Raw genomic sequence first — 16,511 nt, 5'->3', positions numbered from 1 at the left:
CTCTTTATAACCTTAAAACATCTGCAAGATTTCAAAGCATTCGGTTTTGTAGTTCCTGATTAAATCAATAAAATAAATTTACGCATTCATTAATTTGTTTGAGTCACCCTGTATATGCAAATCGAAAAAATTTGAATGGAATGATAAATCACAAGAAGAGACTCACCATATTTTGTACATTTTAGATAGGATTTATTCAGCAAAATTTTGTGGTGACGTCATAAATTTTTTAGGGGGGACGACCAAATACATTTTGATCAAAAATTTACCATGCTTATGATAATTTTAAAATATCTTCAAGATTTCGAAGCATTCGGTTTTGTAGTTCCTGAGTAAATCAGTAAAATAAATTTACGCTTTCATTTATTTTCTTGAATCACCCTGTATATGCAAATCCAAAAAATAGGAATGGAGTGATAGATCACAAGTACAGATTGATCATATTTTGTACATTTTAGATATGATTTATTCGGCAAATTTTCGAGCTGACGTCATCAAGTTTTTGGAGGGGATAAGCAAATATATTTTGACTAAACATTTATTATGCTCTTTATGACCTTAAAACATCTGCAAGATTTCAGAGCATTCGGTTTTGTAGTTCCTGATTAAATCAATAAAATATATTTACGCATTCATTAATTTTTTTGAGTCACTCTGTATATGCAAATCCAAAAAATATGAATGGAGTGATAGATCACAAGTACAGACTCATCATATTTTGTACATTTTAGATATGATTTATTCCACAAACTTTTGAGCTGACGTCATCAAGTTTTTGGAGGGGAAAAGCAAATATTTTTTGACTAAAGATTTATGATGCTCTTTATAGCCTTAAAACATCTGCAACATTTCAAAGCATTCTGGTTAGCAGATTAAAAATTAAATTTCAAAAAGTTGTTTTATAATTTTGATTTTTTTTCCAAAAATCTGGACGTTTCGGGTGAAAAGTCGATTCAGAGTTGTAAACTACATGTGTAGGACTATGTTATTTTATACAATTGAAAACCCATTTACTATGTACAATTTTGAAGTGACGTCATCGCATTAGTGGTGGGGATGATTAGACAAATTTTGGTTAGCGTTTTACCATCTACATGATATTCTTAATATAAGTACAAAATTTCACAACAATCGGTCGAGTACTTTCGGAGATTATCTGTCTAATAAAAATCCGGGACGGCAGACGGACGGACAGACGGACGGACAGACGGACAGACGGACAGACGGACAGACAGACGGAAATGGGAGACCTATTTCTTCGTCTTCTAGGGGTCATGAAAGATCGAGAAAACGTAAAAGTAGAGAGTCGGCCGACGGACTCGATTACAATACTTCCTTTGCTTACGCTCGGGAAGTAAAAATCTATTGCGCAGAAATAAAATATCTTAATAAATAATTATTGAGTAAACCCATACAACAAATATCTATTTAAAATTGTCTCTTCAAAATTTTCAAAGTGCAAAAAGTAATTATTCAAGTAATGCATTATTTTTTAAAGTAAAGAGTAATTTTATTGCATTACTTTTTAAAAATAATTGTTCTAATCACTGCACAGAGGTATATAAAGAGTTCTACCTCCTTGGGTCGGTATGTCAAACGCTAGTGGTGTTCAATTTTCAGAGACCGCTACTGTACATCTGTGGGGTACTTTCACACTTATGGACACTCGCCTGTAAAAGAGCGCTGTCCATACAGTCGCATTTGCTATACCAAAGTGTCAAAGAAGTATCCATAACAAGTAATTGTCATAAAAAAGAAGTGATTTGTTTTTCAATTCTTATCGTTTTTATGAGTGTATAGTGGAAATAGTTAGACAAAACACGCCTATTGAAACTTTCTGTTAGCATTAACCGCGTTTGCTAACTTATTATAAACTATAAATCGTAAAGTGGAAATCTAACCTTAAAATCCGGCTGAATGTAAATTAGAGTCAATTCGGTCTGAAAAATGGCAGATGTGGAGGTAAGAAAATTGTCACGTGTAATAAAATGTTGTAAATATTACGAAAAATACACGCCCCAATAAAAATATTTGCTTTTAGCTTGCAAAAGCGTTGAAAGATCTTCCATATAGAGTGCAAACCGCGAGTTTGAAACAACGGAAAGAGGTTATTGGCAATGTTATTCGTGTTTTAGAAAATCCCGGTAAGTACTTACGAAAGCACCTACCACAGCTATTCATATTTGCACATTTGTAGCAATTAACGAAAATATCATCAAAGGAATTTGCCGCGTGATCCAGTTAACCCTTCCTCGATATAGAGACAGTTCATCCCAGCTTCTGGTACGAAATTTAATTGTTGCTTTGTTAGAAAAACATTCCGATTTTGCCGTAAAATGTTTGACGTTCATGCTAGCGGACATTACCTCTCAACACAAAAACCTCGTCGTAACGTATGTTGTTAATTTCTGGTTTCTCTGTATATTATAGCTCTCTTTTAGGACCAATACGTGTCAAACCGGTCTTTATGCTTTACGTTGGTCATGTTTAGTAGTTTCAGTGGGCTGGAAAGTAAATCAACAGGCCCTTCAGGCCCATATTTTGCAATTAATCGAAATTCAAGCTCTACTTTTAACAACAGTGGTGGCTGCTGGAATTGATAAAAGGTCAAATAAAGCGTTTAATATTGTAAGTAAAAAACAAAAATCAAATTGAGTTAGAAATCTTGCTTTCAGTTCAACAACACTTGGATTTCTGTGCAAGGTAGTGAAAAACTGTATTTGGAAAATCTAAAAGCATTAGAACAAACACATTATGTGGTAGTTCTAGCAGCATATTTAGCAAAACGATTAGCGCTTATTGAGAAAACATCTCTGTTGAAGGGTTATGTAGAATCCCTTGTAGATACGTTTATAAAGAACTTTGTTAGTTGTAAAAGTAGACCTTCTCCTGATGTTGTCATTGCTACTTATCCTTTATTGAAACAAGTGAATAGCGAGATATTTAAAAAGAGCTTGTGGCCTTCACTTCAGAAGGCTATGTTACGGAATCCCGAAATTATTCTAGAGTGCGTTGGTCTTGTAATCACAGGTCTTGGTTTAGATTTGAGCCCGTATGGTATGGAAATAGGAAACAGTTTAATAGGTAACACTGTGACCACTGTTAATATTTTTTTAACCGTCTGTTTCAGCCAATTTATATTCAAAGGACGACCAAGCGAGAACTGAAGCAGTTGATGCCTGCAGACGTTTGTCAGAACAAATTAGTGATCCTAACACCATTAATGAGTTATTGAAAAAAACATTTGCAGTTTTTCATGGATCTGAAGGGAAACTGACTGTTGTTGATCATAAAATCAGTGTTTTACAAGCCGCCGGCAATTTCAGTCGTAATAAAATTCCAGAACAGAACCTTTCCGCAGTGTTGATTAATGGCAGTGATTATTTTATCAAAATTTTGGAAACGGAAGTACATGAAAAAACATTGTGCCATGCCTTAGATATGTTGTCTCTTTGGAGTGTTAAATTTCACAGTGAAATGCCAAAGAAAATAGTGGAAGCTTTTAAGGTATGTATTTTTTTTTTGTTTACAAAATATTTTGCAAAGTTTTCGCGCTTTGTTTTTTCATAATATTATTGCAAAAAACATAGTAACAATAATATTTAAAAAATGTTTTTAAAAAGTATTTCTGATGGGGACGTTTCATATGATTTTTAAGTATCTCAAGTAGTCTGCTTGTATAAATTAGAACAGGGCAGCACCACGCAGGCTAGATCAGAGTTGTAGCTTACTTGTCATGTTATTTTATGTTGCTGCATTGATTAAATACATATAGATAGACCCATGCTATTGTTTGGAGCGAACAGGCCAACGGCCGGCGAACAAGAGATGGCGCACCAACAGTCGGCCGTCAAACGCCGGCGAAAAGCTTGGACACCAATCGCGCGCGTAGATAACCCAAATCGCAGCAACAATACATTTAATAAAGCTACCACTCGACAGAGGGCGACGAAAACAATGTGTAAAAATCTCATAGTAACCATTTATATAATTTGCAACGTTGCCAGATGAGCCTAGCACAACTTTGCCGTTATTTCTAGTCGATTAGATTTTATTTCGTTTAAAAGTTTCTGGTGAATAAATGGAATTATTATAATGAATAAACAATACAAACAATTTATTACTTGTTATTTTAAATACTTGTTAGTGTTGATGAAAACATAAATGGTAATTAAAGTTATTCTAAATACGGTCCGGTCCGGTAGCTCAAATTTTACAGTACGAGTGATATGTTTCAGGACGAGTAGGTAGCCGAGTCTTTAATTTCGAAACGAGTACTGCGAAAAGAGTTACCGGACGTATGTTATGTATTTTATTTCATACTGTCAACATACTTTTTTATTCGATAATATTATTATTATTTTGAGAAAAAATCCAAATCGAGTCATTTTTTCTGACATCGTTAGCAACCGCTCTTTGGTAAATGTTTTAATTTGTTTATTCGTGCAAATCAGCATCATATGTTTAAACACATAGTACTTATAACACTTTACAGGACTTATTGTTTTGTATAATCCGACTCGATGGACGAATGTTTTGTGCAATCCGTCTCGAAGGACCAATGTTTGTGCAACTCGGCTCGTCCTACCAGTATTTTTTGTAATCTGGTTGATACGACAATGTGATACCGAATTGTACTTTGATATTGCTCCAAGGACCTTTGTTTTCTTGCGTGCGAGATAATAGACAGCGTTCGGTTTCGATGTTTAATACAGGACGGTTACAGAAATACTAAATTTACATTTGTATTTACAATAACAGGTAAAGCAAAAGAGACCCAAAAGGGTCAGTGGCCGCTTCCGGAAATGGAACACTTGTCCTTTTTGGCTCAATTTTATCGGACTTGTCCGTTTTTTTGATTTTACCGGAATCGTTCGATCCAGTAAAACGTCAAACTTGACATAGTATAAAGTAAAATAAAATTTTTTTTCACTAGCAGCCACGACGCATGCAAATGTCGACTCATTTAGAGGTATCAAATTCAACTTTTGCGACCACCGGTTCAAAAAGAAAAATTGAGGTTATGTACGCAATGTTTGATGTGATTATTTAAAAAAAATGAACAAATGTGTGCTACAAACATTACTTGAGTATACGCACGGTAGTTGGTAGACGGTAGAAGATAAAGTGATTAACTCAGCGACAAGTATAAACGGTTTTCTTTGTGTTGAAGATTTAGATTAAGTTTGATTAGAAATGAAAACAAAATCATGTTGCGTCAAAAAATTGAACGTTTATTTTTTCAGTTTATTGACTTATGGTTTCTACTAGTGAAAAAAATAGTATATTAACCACGGTTGCAAAGCCACTTCTAGACCTCGCGCTTCAGAGCCCTCGACGCTGCGCGTCTCGGGTTCTAATTTGCGCTCGGTCTAGAATGCTTGGCTCTGCAACCTTGGCTAATAATATACTATTATTTTGCTGTTTTAAAACCATGGTTACCATTTCTGTAATTTCTCCAATGCCTTGCTGCTCTTTCCATCTAAGGAACTTTTGATACACTTTCTGATTTGCTCTTTTTTGGGAGCAAGTTTTGCCGTTGGAATCTTGCATGATTTTGCAATTTTTCGATAATTTTAGTTTGCTTAAAATAAACAAACACCGTCGCCAGAGTCACATACTACACACACACACCTGATATTGTAACCTAAATTCTACGCATATAAAACTTTTATTTGGTCGCTGTCAATTCTGACGTTTCTCGAATGTGAACTTTGAATCACCAATTTTTTCACAATTTGGGACTTGGGGTTGTCAAAATTGAATAAAAGTTTGTATTACACTCGCAGTTAAAATGAATGTGTAACTCGTGGTCTTAAGGCGCTCGCGGCATACGCCGCTCTCGCCTTAAACTGGCCGCTCATTAAACATTCACTTTAACCGCTTGTATAATAAATAACTATTATGATGTAAATACAATTGAGTATATCGATAATTCGCTACTGAAAATTTATTGAAATATAATTTGTGTTAAAAAAAGATTTTTGTGGTTTTATGGTTTATTAACATAATTTACTTATTTGAAATTAAATATTTTTAATACATAGCACAAGTGCTTGATATTCTTTATTTTTATTCCAAGTAATAATTGTGTTTCCTTTAGTTTTAATCAAGAAAATTTTTCGGTTATTATCTAACATACTTTTGTACATTAAGAAACTCCATTCCACGTCACAGGACGTTACAGGACAATATTTAAATAAATAAAGAAGTCGTTTTATGTGTTTTAAAATTCACTCTGATTTCCGGACTTTAGACTTTTTGGTGTTTCACTTCGGCACAAGAACTAGTCGTATCTCAAAGAAAACAAACAGTGGAATATACCGTATTGTACCTATATTTCATAGTAAAAATGTCTAAATTTTTTTATGAAGAGACAGACTGTTCTAGGAAACTTTACTAAATCTTTTCATTTACGAGCTATTGAAAGTCCGCCGGTCTCACTGATACTTCTTACTTGGCTCCTACGAATGAAGCGAAAAATGCACAGATTGAAAATATAGTAAATGGGGTAGTATGTATGCGTGATATGTCGTTAGACATTAGGTATTTTGCAAATAAAATCTATTTCATTGAAAACAGAAACAATAAAAAACATATCTGTACAAGTTTGGAATCGATATGGCCAGTTGTTTAGAATATGCAAATATGCTTTTGTTCGTATTTACAATTATTACGAAAGAGGTTATCAAATAATCTATTTTCACATGGCGAGACTTTCAAGCGGCCGAAGAATTAAAAACCATAAATTTTCATTGAAGAAACAAACTCTTCCAAGAAAATTACCAAATCTTTTAGTTTACGCAGTATTGGACGAGCACTCCTTAAAACGGTCAGTATACCTAATCCAGATATTATTTCATTTAGAAGTTTCTGGTAAATAAATGGGATTATTATAATGAACACATAAAACAAATAAATTGTGATTATTATTTGTTGTTTTAACCCATTAGACGCTTATAGGCTTATAAGCATACTTTTCTTGAAAAATCGGTAATAAATTCAGTGAAACATCTTTGTGCCTTAATTCCTATTGGTAAACTGGGATTTTGAATAGAGGTCGCAGGAAAATTTTGTATGGTTTTATGGTTTATTTACATAATTTTCTTATTTACAATGAATGTTTTTGATATATAATACAAGTTCTTGATATTATTTATTTTAATTACATTTAATAAACCATAAAACCACAAAAATCTTTTTTTAACACAAATTATTATATTTCAATAAATTTTCAGTAGCGAATTATTATCGATACACTTAATTGTATTTACATCATAAAATTTATTTATTTTACTTCATACTATGTCAAGTTTGACGTTTTACTGGATCGAACTATTCCGGTAAAATAAAAAAAACGGACAAGTCCGATAAAATTGAGCCAAAAACACGGAGGTAGAAGAGACACTCTTCTACCTCCGTGGCCAAAAAGGACAAGTCTTCCATTTCCGGAAGCGGCCACTGACCCTTTTGGGTCTCTTTTGCTTTACCTGTTATTGTAAATACAAATGTAAATTTAGTACTTCTGTAACCGTCCTGTATTAAACATCGAAACCGAACGCTGTCTATTATCTCGCACGCAAGAAAACAAAGGTCCTTGGAGCAATATCAAAGTACAATTCGGTATCACATTGTCGTATCAACCAGATTACAAAAAATACTGGTAGGACGAGCCGAGTTGCACAAACATTGGTCCTTCGAGACGGATTGCACAAAACATTCGTCCATCGAGTCGGGTTATACAAAACAATAAGTCCTGTAAAGTGTTATAAGTACTATGTGTTTAAACATATGATGCTGATTTGCACGAATAAACAAATTAAAACATTTACCAAAGAGCGGTTGCTAACGATGTCAGAAAAAGTGACTCGATTTGGATTTTTTCTCAAAATAATAATAATATTATCGAATAAAAAAGTATGTTGACAGTATGAAATAAAATACATAACAACATACGTCCCGTAACTCTTTTCGCAGTACTCGTTTCGAAATTAAAGACTCGGCTACCTACTCGTCCTGAAACATACCACTCGTACTGTAAAATTTGAGCTACCGGACCGGACCGTATTTAGAATAACTTTAATTACCATTTATGTTTTCATCAACACTAACAAATATTTAAAATAACAAGTAATAATTTGTTTGTATTGTTTATTCATTATAATAATTTCATTTATTCACCAGAAACTTTTAAACGAAATAAAATCTAATCGACTAGAAATAACGGCAAAGTTGTGCTAGGCTCATCTGGCAACGTTGCAAATTATATAAATGGTTACTATGAGATTTTTACACATTGTTTTCGTCGCCCTCTGTCGAGTGGTAGCTTTATTAAATGTATTGTTGCTGCGATTTGGGTTATCTACGCGCGCGATTGGTGTCCAAGCTTTTCGCCGGCGTTTGACGGCCGACTGTTGGTGCGCCATCTCTTGTTCGCCGGCCGTTGGCCTGTTCGCTCCAAACAATAGCATGGGTCTATCTATATGTATTTAATCAATGGTTGCTGTTAATTGTCTAGGTCATTTCCGGGTCAGTGATGGTTTTTGTAATAATACGAATAATAATGGAACTTCATTAAGAAACTATTCTACTTAACTCCTTGTAAATAACAGTAATCATAAAATAAAACAACTTCAGAAGTTAACATATATAAACTCTATCAGTATTCTCAAAATTATTTTCAAGTATATAAAAATAAAATATTGTTTGAAACTTGTAGATTCAGTGCTAGTTTTGTTTATTTTTAGAATGGCATGGGATTAAAAACTTCAACACCTCTTGTTCGCATAGCATACATCAAATGCATGTTGAACTCTTTTAACTCCAACACCATCCATCAAGCATCCGTACTAGTGCCCGTCTTGTTAAAAGCAGTCGAGAGAGCTGTTGCTCAGCCATCTCAGTGCCTGTCTGTAACAGAAGGATTATGTGCTACTTGTATGTTACTCCAGTTGATCTCTGTAGTGGGAGAAAAAGAAAACAACTTCCAGAACCTATGGAACGTAGTCCTAGACATGGATAAACAGATTTTCGTTTCAGAAAAGTTTCTTTCCTTAACAGGAGACGACGGTCTGATTTATGTAATGCAACTATGCGAAAAACTTCTTTTGGATTATCGCGATAAACTCAACGGAAAAAATTCTCCTCTTTATCGAGCTGTAATCCATTGCGTAGTCTTATCGTCCGCTAAAACACGCCGGAAGTGTTTGAAGATCCTTAAAAGGATGGTGGAAGGTTTGTCTCGTGCTGTGTTAGCACGCGCTCTTTTTCAAGGATTAGGGAGTTTTCTGGAAACTGTCAAAATGCAAAATAAAATTGAGAAGGATCAGACCGACGGTGGGAACGAAGTGTCGCCGCATGCACTCGTTGAGTGTATAACATCTTTGTGTTCTTCACCGAATTTGCCACCTGAAGATGTGCAGTTGTTGGCGCTAGATGCATTTTTACCAGCGCACCATCCTTTTGTTATGAGTGTAGCGCCGGATCTGTGGATAAAAATTGTCAAGCATTTCAATGTCAAACCGAAAAATTTAATCGCTCAACAGGCGGACTTCTTTAAGAAGATGTTGGTTCAGGATTATGTAACTTCCCCGGTAAGTACTATATATGTGGGTGAAAGACCAAAGTTATGTGGTTCTTTGAGGACTATACTCTAAAATTATATTTAACTGTACAGAGCGTTCTGCTTTTAAGGCGTAATACACATACTAGTTTTTTTTTTATGAAATACCCTATATATTTTTACATATTCTTATTAGCCTCTTCCTAGGTTTTATAACTACAGTTTATTTTTTAAATTCCGACGCGACGTTGCCACGTTATTTTGATTTTGTTGAAATTTTTTTTCAATGGAAGAGTTCACAAAAAAAATCCTACTACCTGCTAAAATAAGACCAATTTTGGCAAATGAGATACCTTGTAAGAAAAGAGAGGGTGGTTGGAGCTAGTAGCTGCTAAGATAAAACTGATTTTAGCAGGTACTAGCCCCGCCCACCCACCCTCTCTTTTCTTAGAAGGTATCTCATTGGCCAAATTCAGTTTTATCTTAGCAAGTATTGGTTTCTAACTTTTACAAAAATTGATCAAAATTTGGAAACATTACGAGCTTACTTATAGCATTGTTTAAGTATATTATAGTTGGACAACCTATACGGACAATCACTTTCCCATGTAGAAAAGAATGAATATATATTTTACATCTCACTCGCTTCACTATGAAGTGGCGGTACCTTACGAAAGGGGGTAAAAATAGTCCGTAAGCACGTGATGTCGATAAGGTAGTAAACGGACGTATTAATCAGTACGTTGTACGGGGAGCAGTCACAAAATAAGTAAACGTACGTGTTGAAGACTTTACTGTAATATATGTATATGTAGTACATACCTGTTTCAAGGTTAAGGTAACAAAAATTTAATATTATCGCGGTATACCTATTATCCATGAACTGCATGGCTAACAAATACGCGTCCCTTCGTCCACTTTAAAGGTATACGAAATTAAACGACCACTACTTTAATTAATAAGTAACAAATCATCTAATTTGCCTCCAGAATAACATGGATTATCATCAAACTATGAACACCAAATTAATTCAATATGAACATCTTCTTACGTATTTTTTTTATTAACAGTAGTCAAATCATTAAATACATATTATTTTTGAAACTAAAATGCATTTTATCCTAAGATTGTATCACAAAATATTCATCACCATTTAAATATATACGATTTAGACATCAAGAAATAAATTTAGAATTGCAAAAATTATACTAAAACAGCCTTAAATGTGTCTTGTATGGACGTGCTTATCAGTATGTAGGCATTTTAACGCACAGCAATAATCGTTCTTGATGAGTAATGACTGATGACTACTGTAACACAGTAAATCCTCGAAATCGAAAATTTAAAACACTGAAAAATTCAAATATGGGAAAATTGTAAAATCGAGAAATCGAAACATAAAAAAATAAAAAAAAAAAAAAATTGGAAAATCTAAAATTTAAAAATCGAGAAATTGAACAATCGGTTAATTCAAAAATCGAAAGATCGAAAAATTGGAAAATCGAAAAATAAAAAAAAATTGGACAATCGAAAATTTAAAAATTCCGAAAATTGAAAAATTGAAATATAGAGAACTGAAAACTCAAAAAATCGAAAAAAATTAATAATTTCAAAAATTGAAAAGTTAAAATTGAGAAATCGAAAAACTGAAAAATCACAAAATTGAACGAAATATCAAAAAATTAGGAAATTAAAAAATTGAGAAACAAAAAAGTCAAAAAATCAGAGTCTAAAAATCGCAACCTTAAAAAATCGAAAAATTGAAAAATCAAAAACCTGAATAATCGAAAAATCGAAGAACTGAAGAACTGAAAAATTTTAGGAAACTTTAGGAAGTGGAAAAATGGGAATATAAAAAAATAGATTAATTGAGAAATCCAAAAACTAAAAATTCAGAAACGTCAAAATTTGAAAAATAAAAAAATATTGAAGAACTAAAAAATCGAAAAATCTAAAATTTAAAACACTGAAAAGTTAAAATATCCTAAAACTGAAAAATGGAGAAATCCAAACATCAAAAAATCAAAAATAAAAATAAAAATCTAAAATTTAATAATCGAAAAACTGAAAAATCAACGAATCGAGAAGTCGAGAATTTAAAAATTGGACAATTGAAAAATCGGATAAATCAAAAATCGAAACATCGAAAAATCGAGAAACCGAAAAGCAAAAAATCGAAAAACCAACAAATCGAAAAATCGAAACATTGTAAAATTCAAAAATTGAGACATCGAGAAATCGAAAAATCAAAAGACAAAAAAAATCGAGGAGTCAAAAAATCGAGAAGTCGAAAAATCAAAAAATTGAGAAACCGAAGTAGGCCAAAATCGAAAAATCGAAAACTTAAATATGGAAAAAATTGATAAAGCGAGACTGAATAATCAAAACATCGAAACATCCGAATCTCAATGAATTGAGATCTCAAAAAATTTAAACATTCGTAAATTTAAAAAATTAAAATATAGAACTGGAAACTCGAGAAACTGAAAAATCTAGAAATTTAAAAATTAAAATATGAAAAAGTTGAAAAATTGAGAAATTAAAATAAAAAACAAAAAACTGAAAATCCAAAAATAAAAAATTGAAAAATCTAGAAGTCGAAAAATGAAAGAATCGAAGTATTGAAAAATATCAAAACTGAAAGAAATATCCAAAAATTGAGAAATCGACAAACCAATAAAGCGAAGTCGAAAAATCGAAGAATTGAAGAACTGAAAAATCGAAACTTTGAGAAGTGGAAAAATCAAAAATAGATTAATTGAGAAATCAGAAAACTGAAAATTTAACGCAAAAATTTGAAAAATTCAAAAATTTAAATACTGAAGAACTGAAAAGTCAAAAAATCGAGAAATCGAAAAAACTAAAATTTAAAACAATGAATAATTAAAATATCGCAAAATTGAAGAATCGAGAGATCCAATTCAATTTGAAAAATTGAAAAATCGAGGCACTGAAAAATTGTAAAATCCAGAAATTGAAAAGCTCAAAAGAAAAAAATTGAAAAACCGAGAAATCCAAAAATCGAAACATCGAAAAATTCAAAAACTGAGACTTCGAGAAATCGAAAAATCGGAGGATCGAGAAATTGACAAAGTCAAAAATTGAAAAATTGAGAAATCGAACAATCAAAACAACGAAACATTTGAATTCGATAAATTGAGAAATTAAAAAATTGAATAATCGAAAAATTTTAAAAAAGAAAAACTGGAAAATCAAAAATTAAAATTCAAAAAATCGAAAAATGAAAAATTGAAATATAGAAGAACTGAAAACTCGAGATATCGAAAAACCTAGAATTTTAAAAAATGAAATATTAAAACATCGAAAAGTTTAAAAATTGAGAAATCGAAGCATTAAACAGTCCCAGAATTGAAAAATCTAAAGTTTACAATAAATGAAAATCCAAAAAGGAAAAAAGCGAGAAATCAAAAAAAAATCCATCAATTCAAAAATCGAAAAGTCGAAAAATTGAAATATTGAAAAATTTCATAACTGAAAGAAATATTCAAAGAATTGAGAAATTAAAAAATTGGAAAATTGAGAAATCGAAAATCTAAAAAAGCAAAATTGAAAAATCGTTATCTTAAAAAATCGAAAAATTGAGGAATTGAAGATGTGAAAAATCGAAACTTTAGGAAATCCAGAAATGGACAAATAAAAAAATACTTTAGAAATCGGCAAACTGAAAATTTAGAAACGTGAAAATTTGAAAAATTGAAAAATCGAAATATTTAAAAACCGTAAAATTGAAGAGGACAAAAATTGAGAAATCGTATCATTGAAACATCGTAAGATTGAGAAATCGAAAAATAAAAAAATCGAGAAATAGAAAATTTAAGGAATGGAGGAATTGGAAAAGCCCAAAATTGAAATATTGAAAAATTGAGACATTTAAAGTTGAAAAATCGAGAAATCGACAAGCCGAAAAATCCCAATAGCGTATTTAGGTATAAATCACAAGATCAGGACTATTCTACTTTTTAAAATTTAATTACATAACATTATAAATTGGAAAATGTTGATTTTTTTTTCCAAAAATCTTGACGTCTAAGGTGAAAACTCGACACGGATGCATAAACCGTAAACGGGGCCAAACTACAATTTTACTATTGTAAAATTTGGAGATTGCGTCATTTCATTGTTCGTGACAAATTTTGGAGAGTGTAATTTGATAATACAATTTGAAATGTAAATTTTGTCATTCGGGAACATTATGTATTAAATCGTTAAGATGTTCAAGAACTTTGTTCACTTATTCGTTGTAAAGTCCAATGGTCGAAATGGGTTAGTTCTTCGTAGTGGATGTGTATCAGATCAACTCTAACGAATATCGGTTTATAGATAAATCGCTTAAAGCCGATATTGACCTGAGTGTGCTTTGGTCTGTAGATCAAACAAGTTCTCAGGCGACGAAAAATTGCATGTGGAGGGAGACTTCGGATTACAAATCGTGCCAAGAAAGTAATAAATTTATATCGGTGTAAAATATTTGGGAGATGGATTTTCATTCAGATGGATTAAAATTATCATAATCACTATTAATATTAATTAACACAAGTTGATTTCGTTAATAAATTCATAGAAACTTATAAGGGATTTTCTCATGCCTTAGAAAATTAAAAAGTAAAAAATACAATAACAAAAATTTTAAAATGCGGTTTACGAAAAATTAGTTGACCTGTGCAAAGAAGAAAATTTTGGAAACGCTGACAAATATGACATCTTAAAAAAAAATAACACTTGAAGAAGTGCTTTCGGCGTAATATTTTTGATGCTCGCGTGAACAAAATACTCTATGTCAGTGTGCAGTGCGCAAAGAGTTAACTGTGCAGATCTAGCCGAAAATCCGAAAACCAAATCGCTGTGTGTAGGGCCAGCATAACGGAAGTAATAAATCATCCCATCGGTTGAAGAACGTTGGGTCGGTGCACTGATGTCGGTGTTATGTCCCGAGAGGTGCCCAATACACCCAATAAAATGGAACAGACAAAATAAAGCTTCAAAAATGATTATTTTTATACTAAAATTCTGAAGTTTATAAACTGCACATTTTATTTATTTATTTATTTATTTATTTATTTTATCTTGTTTTCGAACTATAATAAACATTTCAAACAATGTCTGTAACTTATTTTAATGTAAATTATATTCATGTGGTTAACAAAATCAGATGTAATATTAGTGTGATTTTGACCTTATTCTAGATTTTATTACAGCAGAACGGCGTATCCTTTTTAAATTTTAGAAGTTACGGAAACTAGTTCAAGAAACAATTAGTTATCTCGGATTTTTGGAACAAAATCTACCAAAATGTCCGATAACAGCAATTGTTTTTCATAGAAACAAACAGTCTTCAAAGCAGCCTTTAACAACTCGATATTACAAACATGCCTCTTAAGTTCTTAATGCGTTTTTTTCTCTCTTGTAATTATTTGCCGAAAGTTTGTCATTCTGTTATTTACTTTGAACATATATTTTCATTTTGTGTTAATATTTTTGTAACACCACGAATCTAAATTTTACTTAAAATCTTATTTTACTTTAATCTTGTAAAACTAAACAATTATACCAGTTTAAAAACCCTTGGAAAGTTTCTGTCAGTCTTCAGATATAGTCAAATAAAAATATGCGTCAAATTCATTTAAATTCAATTCTTTCTTATCACGTTACAACGCGTTGCTTCATATTTTTTATGTCAAGTATATTTTCATATTTTGTACATATATGTTTATACACATTACTGTTTACGGAACAATGTTAATTATGGATTTATGGATAACTCCTCGTATAAGAGCAGAGTAAAGGGTGTTTGTCTTTGCTAATGTTTGATGGCGCCATCTGATTTAGAGTAAAATAAACCTAATACGTTGGCTCACTGTAGTGAAAATGCGCGTTGACGAAAAATTTGTCCCACGCCCCCTGGATTCCTTGTCCTAAAGCTCACTATTTAGGCGAAGTAAAATTTGTATTAGGTTGTCCAACTATAATATACTTAAACAATGCTTATAGGCACAAGGTAGGAATTTTAAACCTTTTCTAGTGTTTAATTGGTTATGCTTTACTGGATTTTTCTTTTGTTGGTTTTGTTTATAATTTAAAAATGTCTTATTAAATGTTTTTTTTTTTGGTTTATTTATTAATGGAAACTTGTTTTATTAATAATAATACACAACGACTACTGGTTGGTTATTGTCCTAAAAAAATAAAAGGTGGATTTCAGTCACCATCGTTACTAAGAAATCAGAAAGTAAGCCGGAGGTAAAATTCACGCATTGCAGTGTTGCCAATTTTACTTTTATAAAAATTACATTTTTTTCGTAATCTATATTATAAAGAATTTTTTTATTATAATTTTTTTTGGGACTCCCGAAACCCCCGTGTATAATGTACTGAAGAGTTAATCCGCCATTTTCGAGAGACCCGGTATATAAAAAAATTTAGACGAAATCGTTTGTGGAAAGTAAAATGTGTTGTCTATTCAAACTTATCTATTTATCCAGGCGTGAACAAATAAAATAATCACTCTGTATTTATTAAATACTGTTAATACTGTATTTTCGATAATAAACAACAAATAACCCTTATTCGGCTTCTGTATTTTCAATACTAGTGGACTATAGCTAGACATTTTTATCAGTAAAGGACGTTTTCATGTTAAATACATACAATTAAATATTTATGTCTTGGCTTCGTAAGTAGATGTTGTATATCCATAATTTGATGTAAATTGTAAAATCTTGTATATATTTTTTTCCCTCTCATTCTTGATTTGCTAATATCAATTATGTTTTCTTCAGTCTAATTATGCTCAAGAATTTTCTTTTGTGTTATTTATTTTAACCAAATAAATTGGAATAAATGAGATAAAAGTATTAGTATAATTAAGCACAAGATTATATATTAACGGTACATAAAATTGTATTAAAAATAATAATGTAAAAATACATAT

General features: G+C 31.7%; 1 protein-coding gene across 1 annotated transcript in view; it reads left to right on the top strand.

Moving 5' to 3' along the window:
* Window positions 1-1,716: 1,716 nt before the first annotated feature.
* The window catches only part of LOC135139664 (stalled ribosome sensor GCN1), a 56,978-nt gene continuing 42,183 nt past the window's right edge, over window positions 1,717-16,511 (top strand). Inside the window, exons 1-7 of the mRNA XM_064069969.1 lie at window positions 1,717-1,962; window positions 2,042-2,144; window positions 2,198-2,393; window positions 2,442-2,628; window positions 2,676-3,084; window positions 3,131-3,507; window positions 8,748-9,593. Coding sequence (XP_063926039.1) covers window positions 1,948-1,962; window positions 2,042-2,144; window positions 2,198-2,393; window positions 2,442-2,628; window positions 2,676-3,084; window positions 3,131-3,507; window positions 8,748-9,593 — 2,133 coding nt within the window. The 5' untranslated portion in view covers window positions 1,717-1,947. The remainder of the gene's footprint in view (window positions 1,963-2,041; window positions 2,145-2,197; window positions 2,394-2,441; window positions 2,629-2,675; window positions 3,085-3,130; window positions 3,508-8,747; window positions 9,594-16,511) is intronic.

Source organism: Zophobas morio, unplaced genomic scaffold (assembly GCF_036711695.1).
Source record: "Zophobas morio isolate AGI-343-1 ecotype UQ-CSIRO unplaced genomic scaffold, CSIRO_AGI_Zmor_V1 ptg000031l, whole genome shotgun sequence".
Classification (NCBI taxonomy): domain Eukaryota; kingdom Metazoa; phylum Arthropoda; class Insecta; order Coleoptera; family Tenebrionidae; genus Zophobas; species Zophobas morio.
The sequence above is the reverse complement of the archived record's forward strand: the minus strand, read 5'-3'. Positions and strand labels throughout refer to the sequence as shown.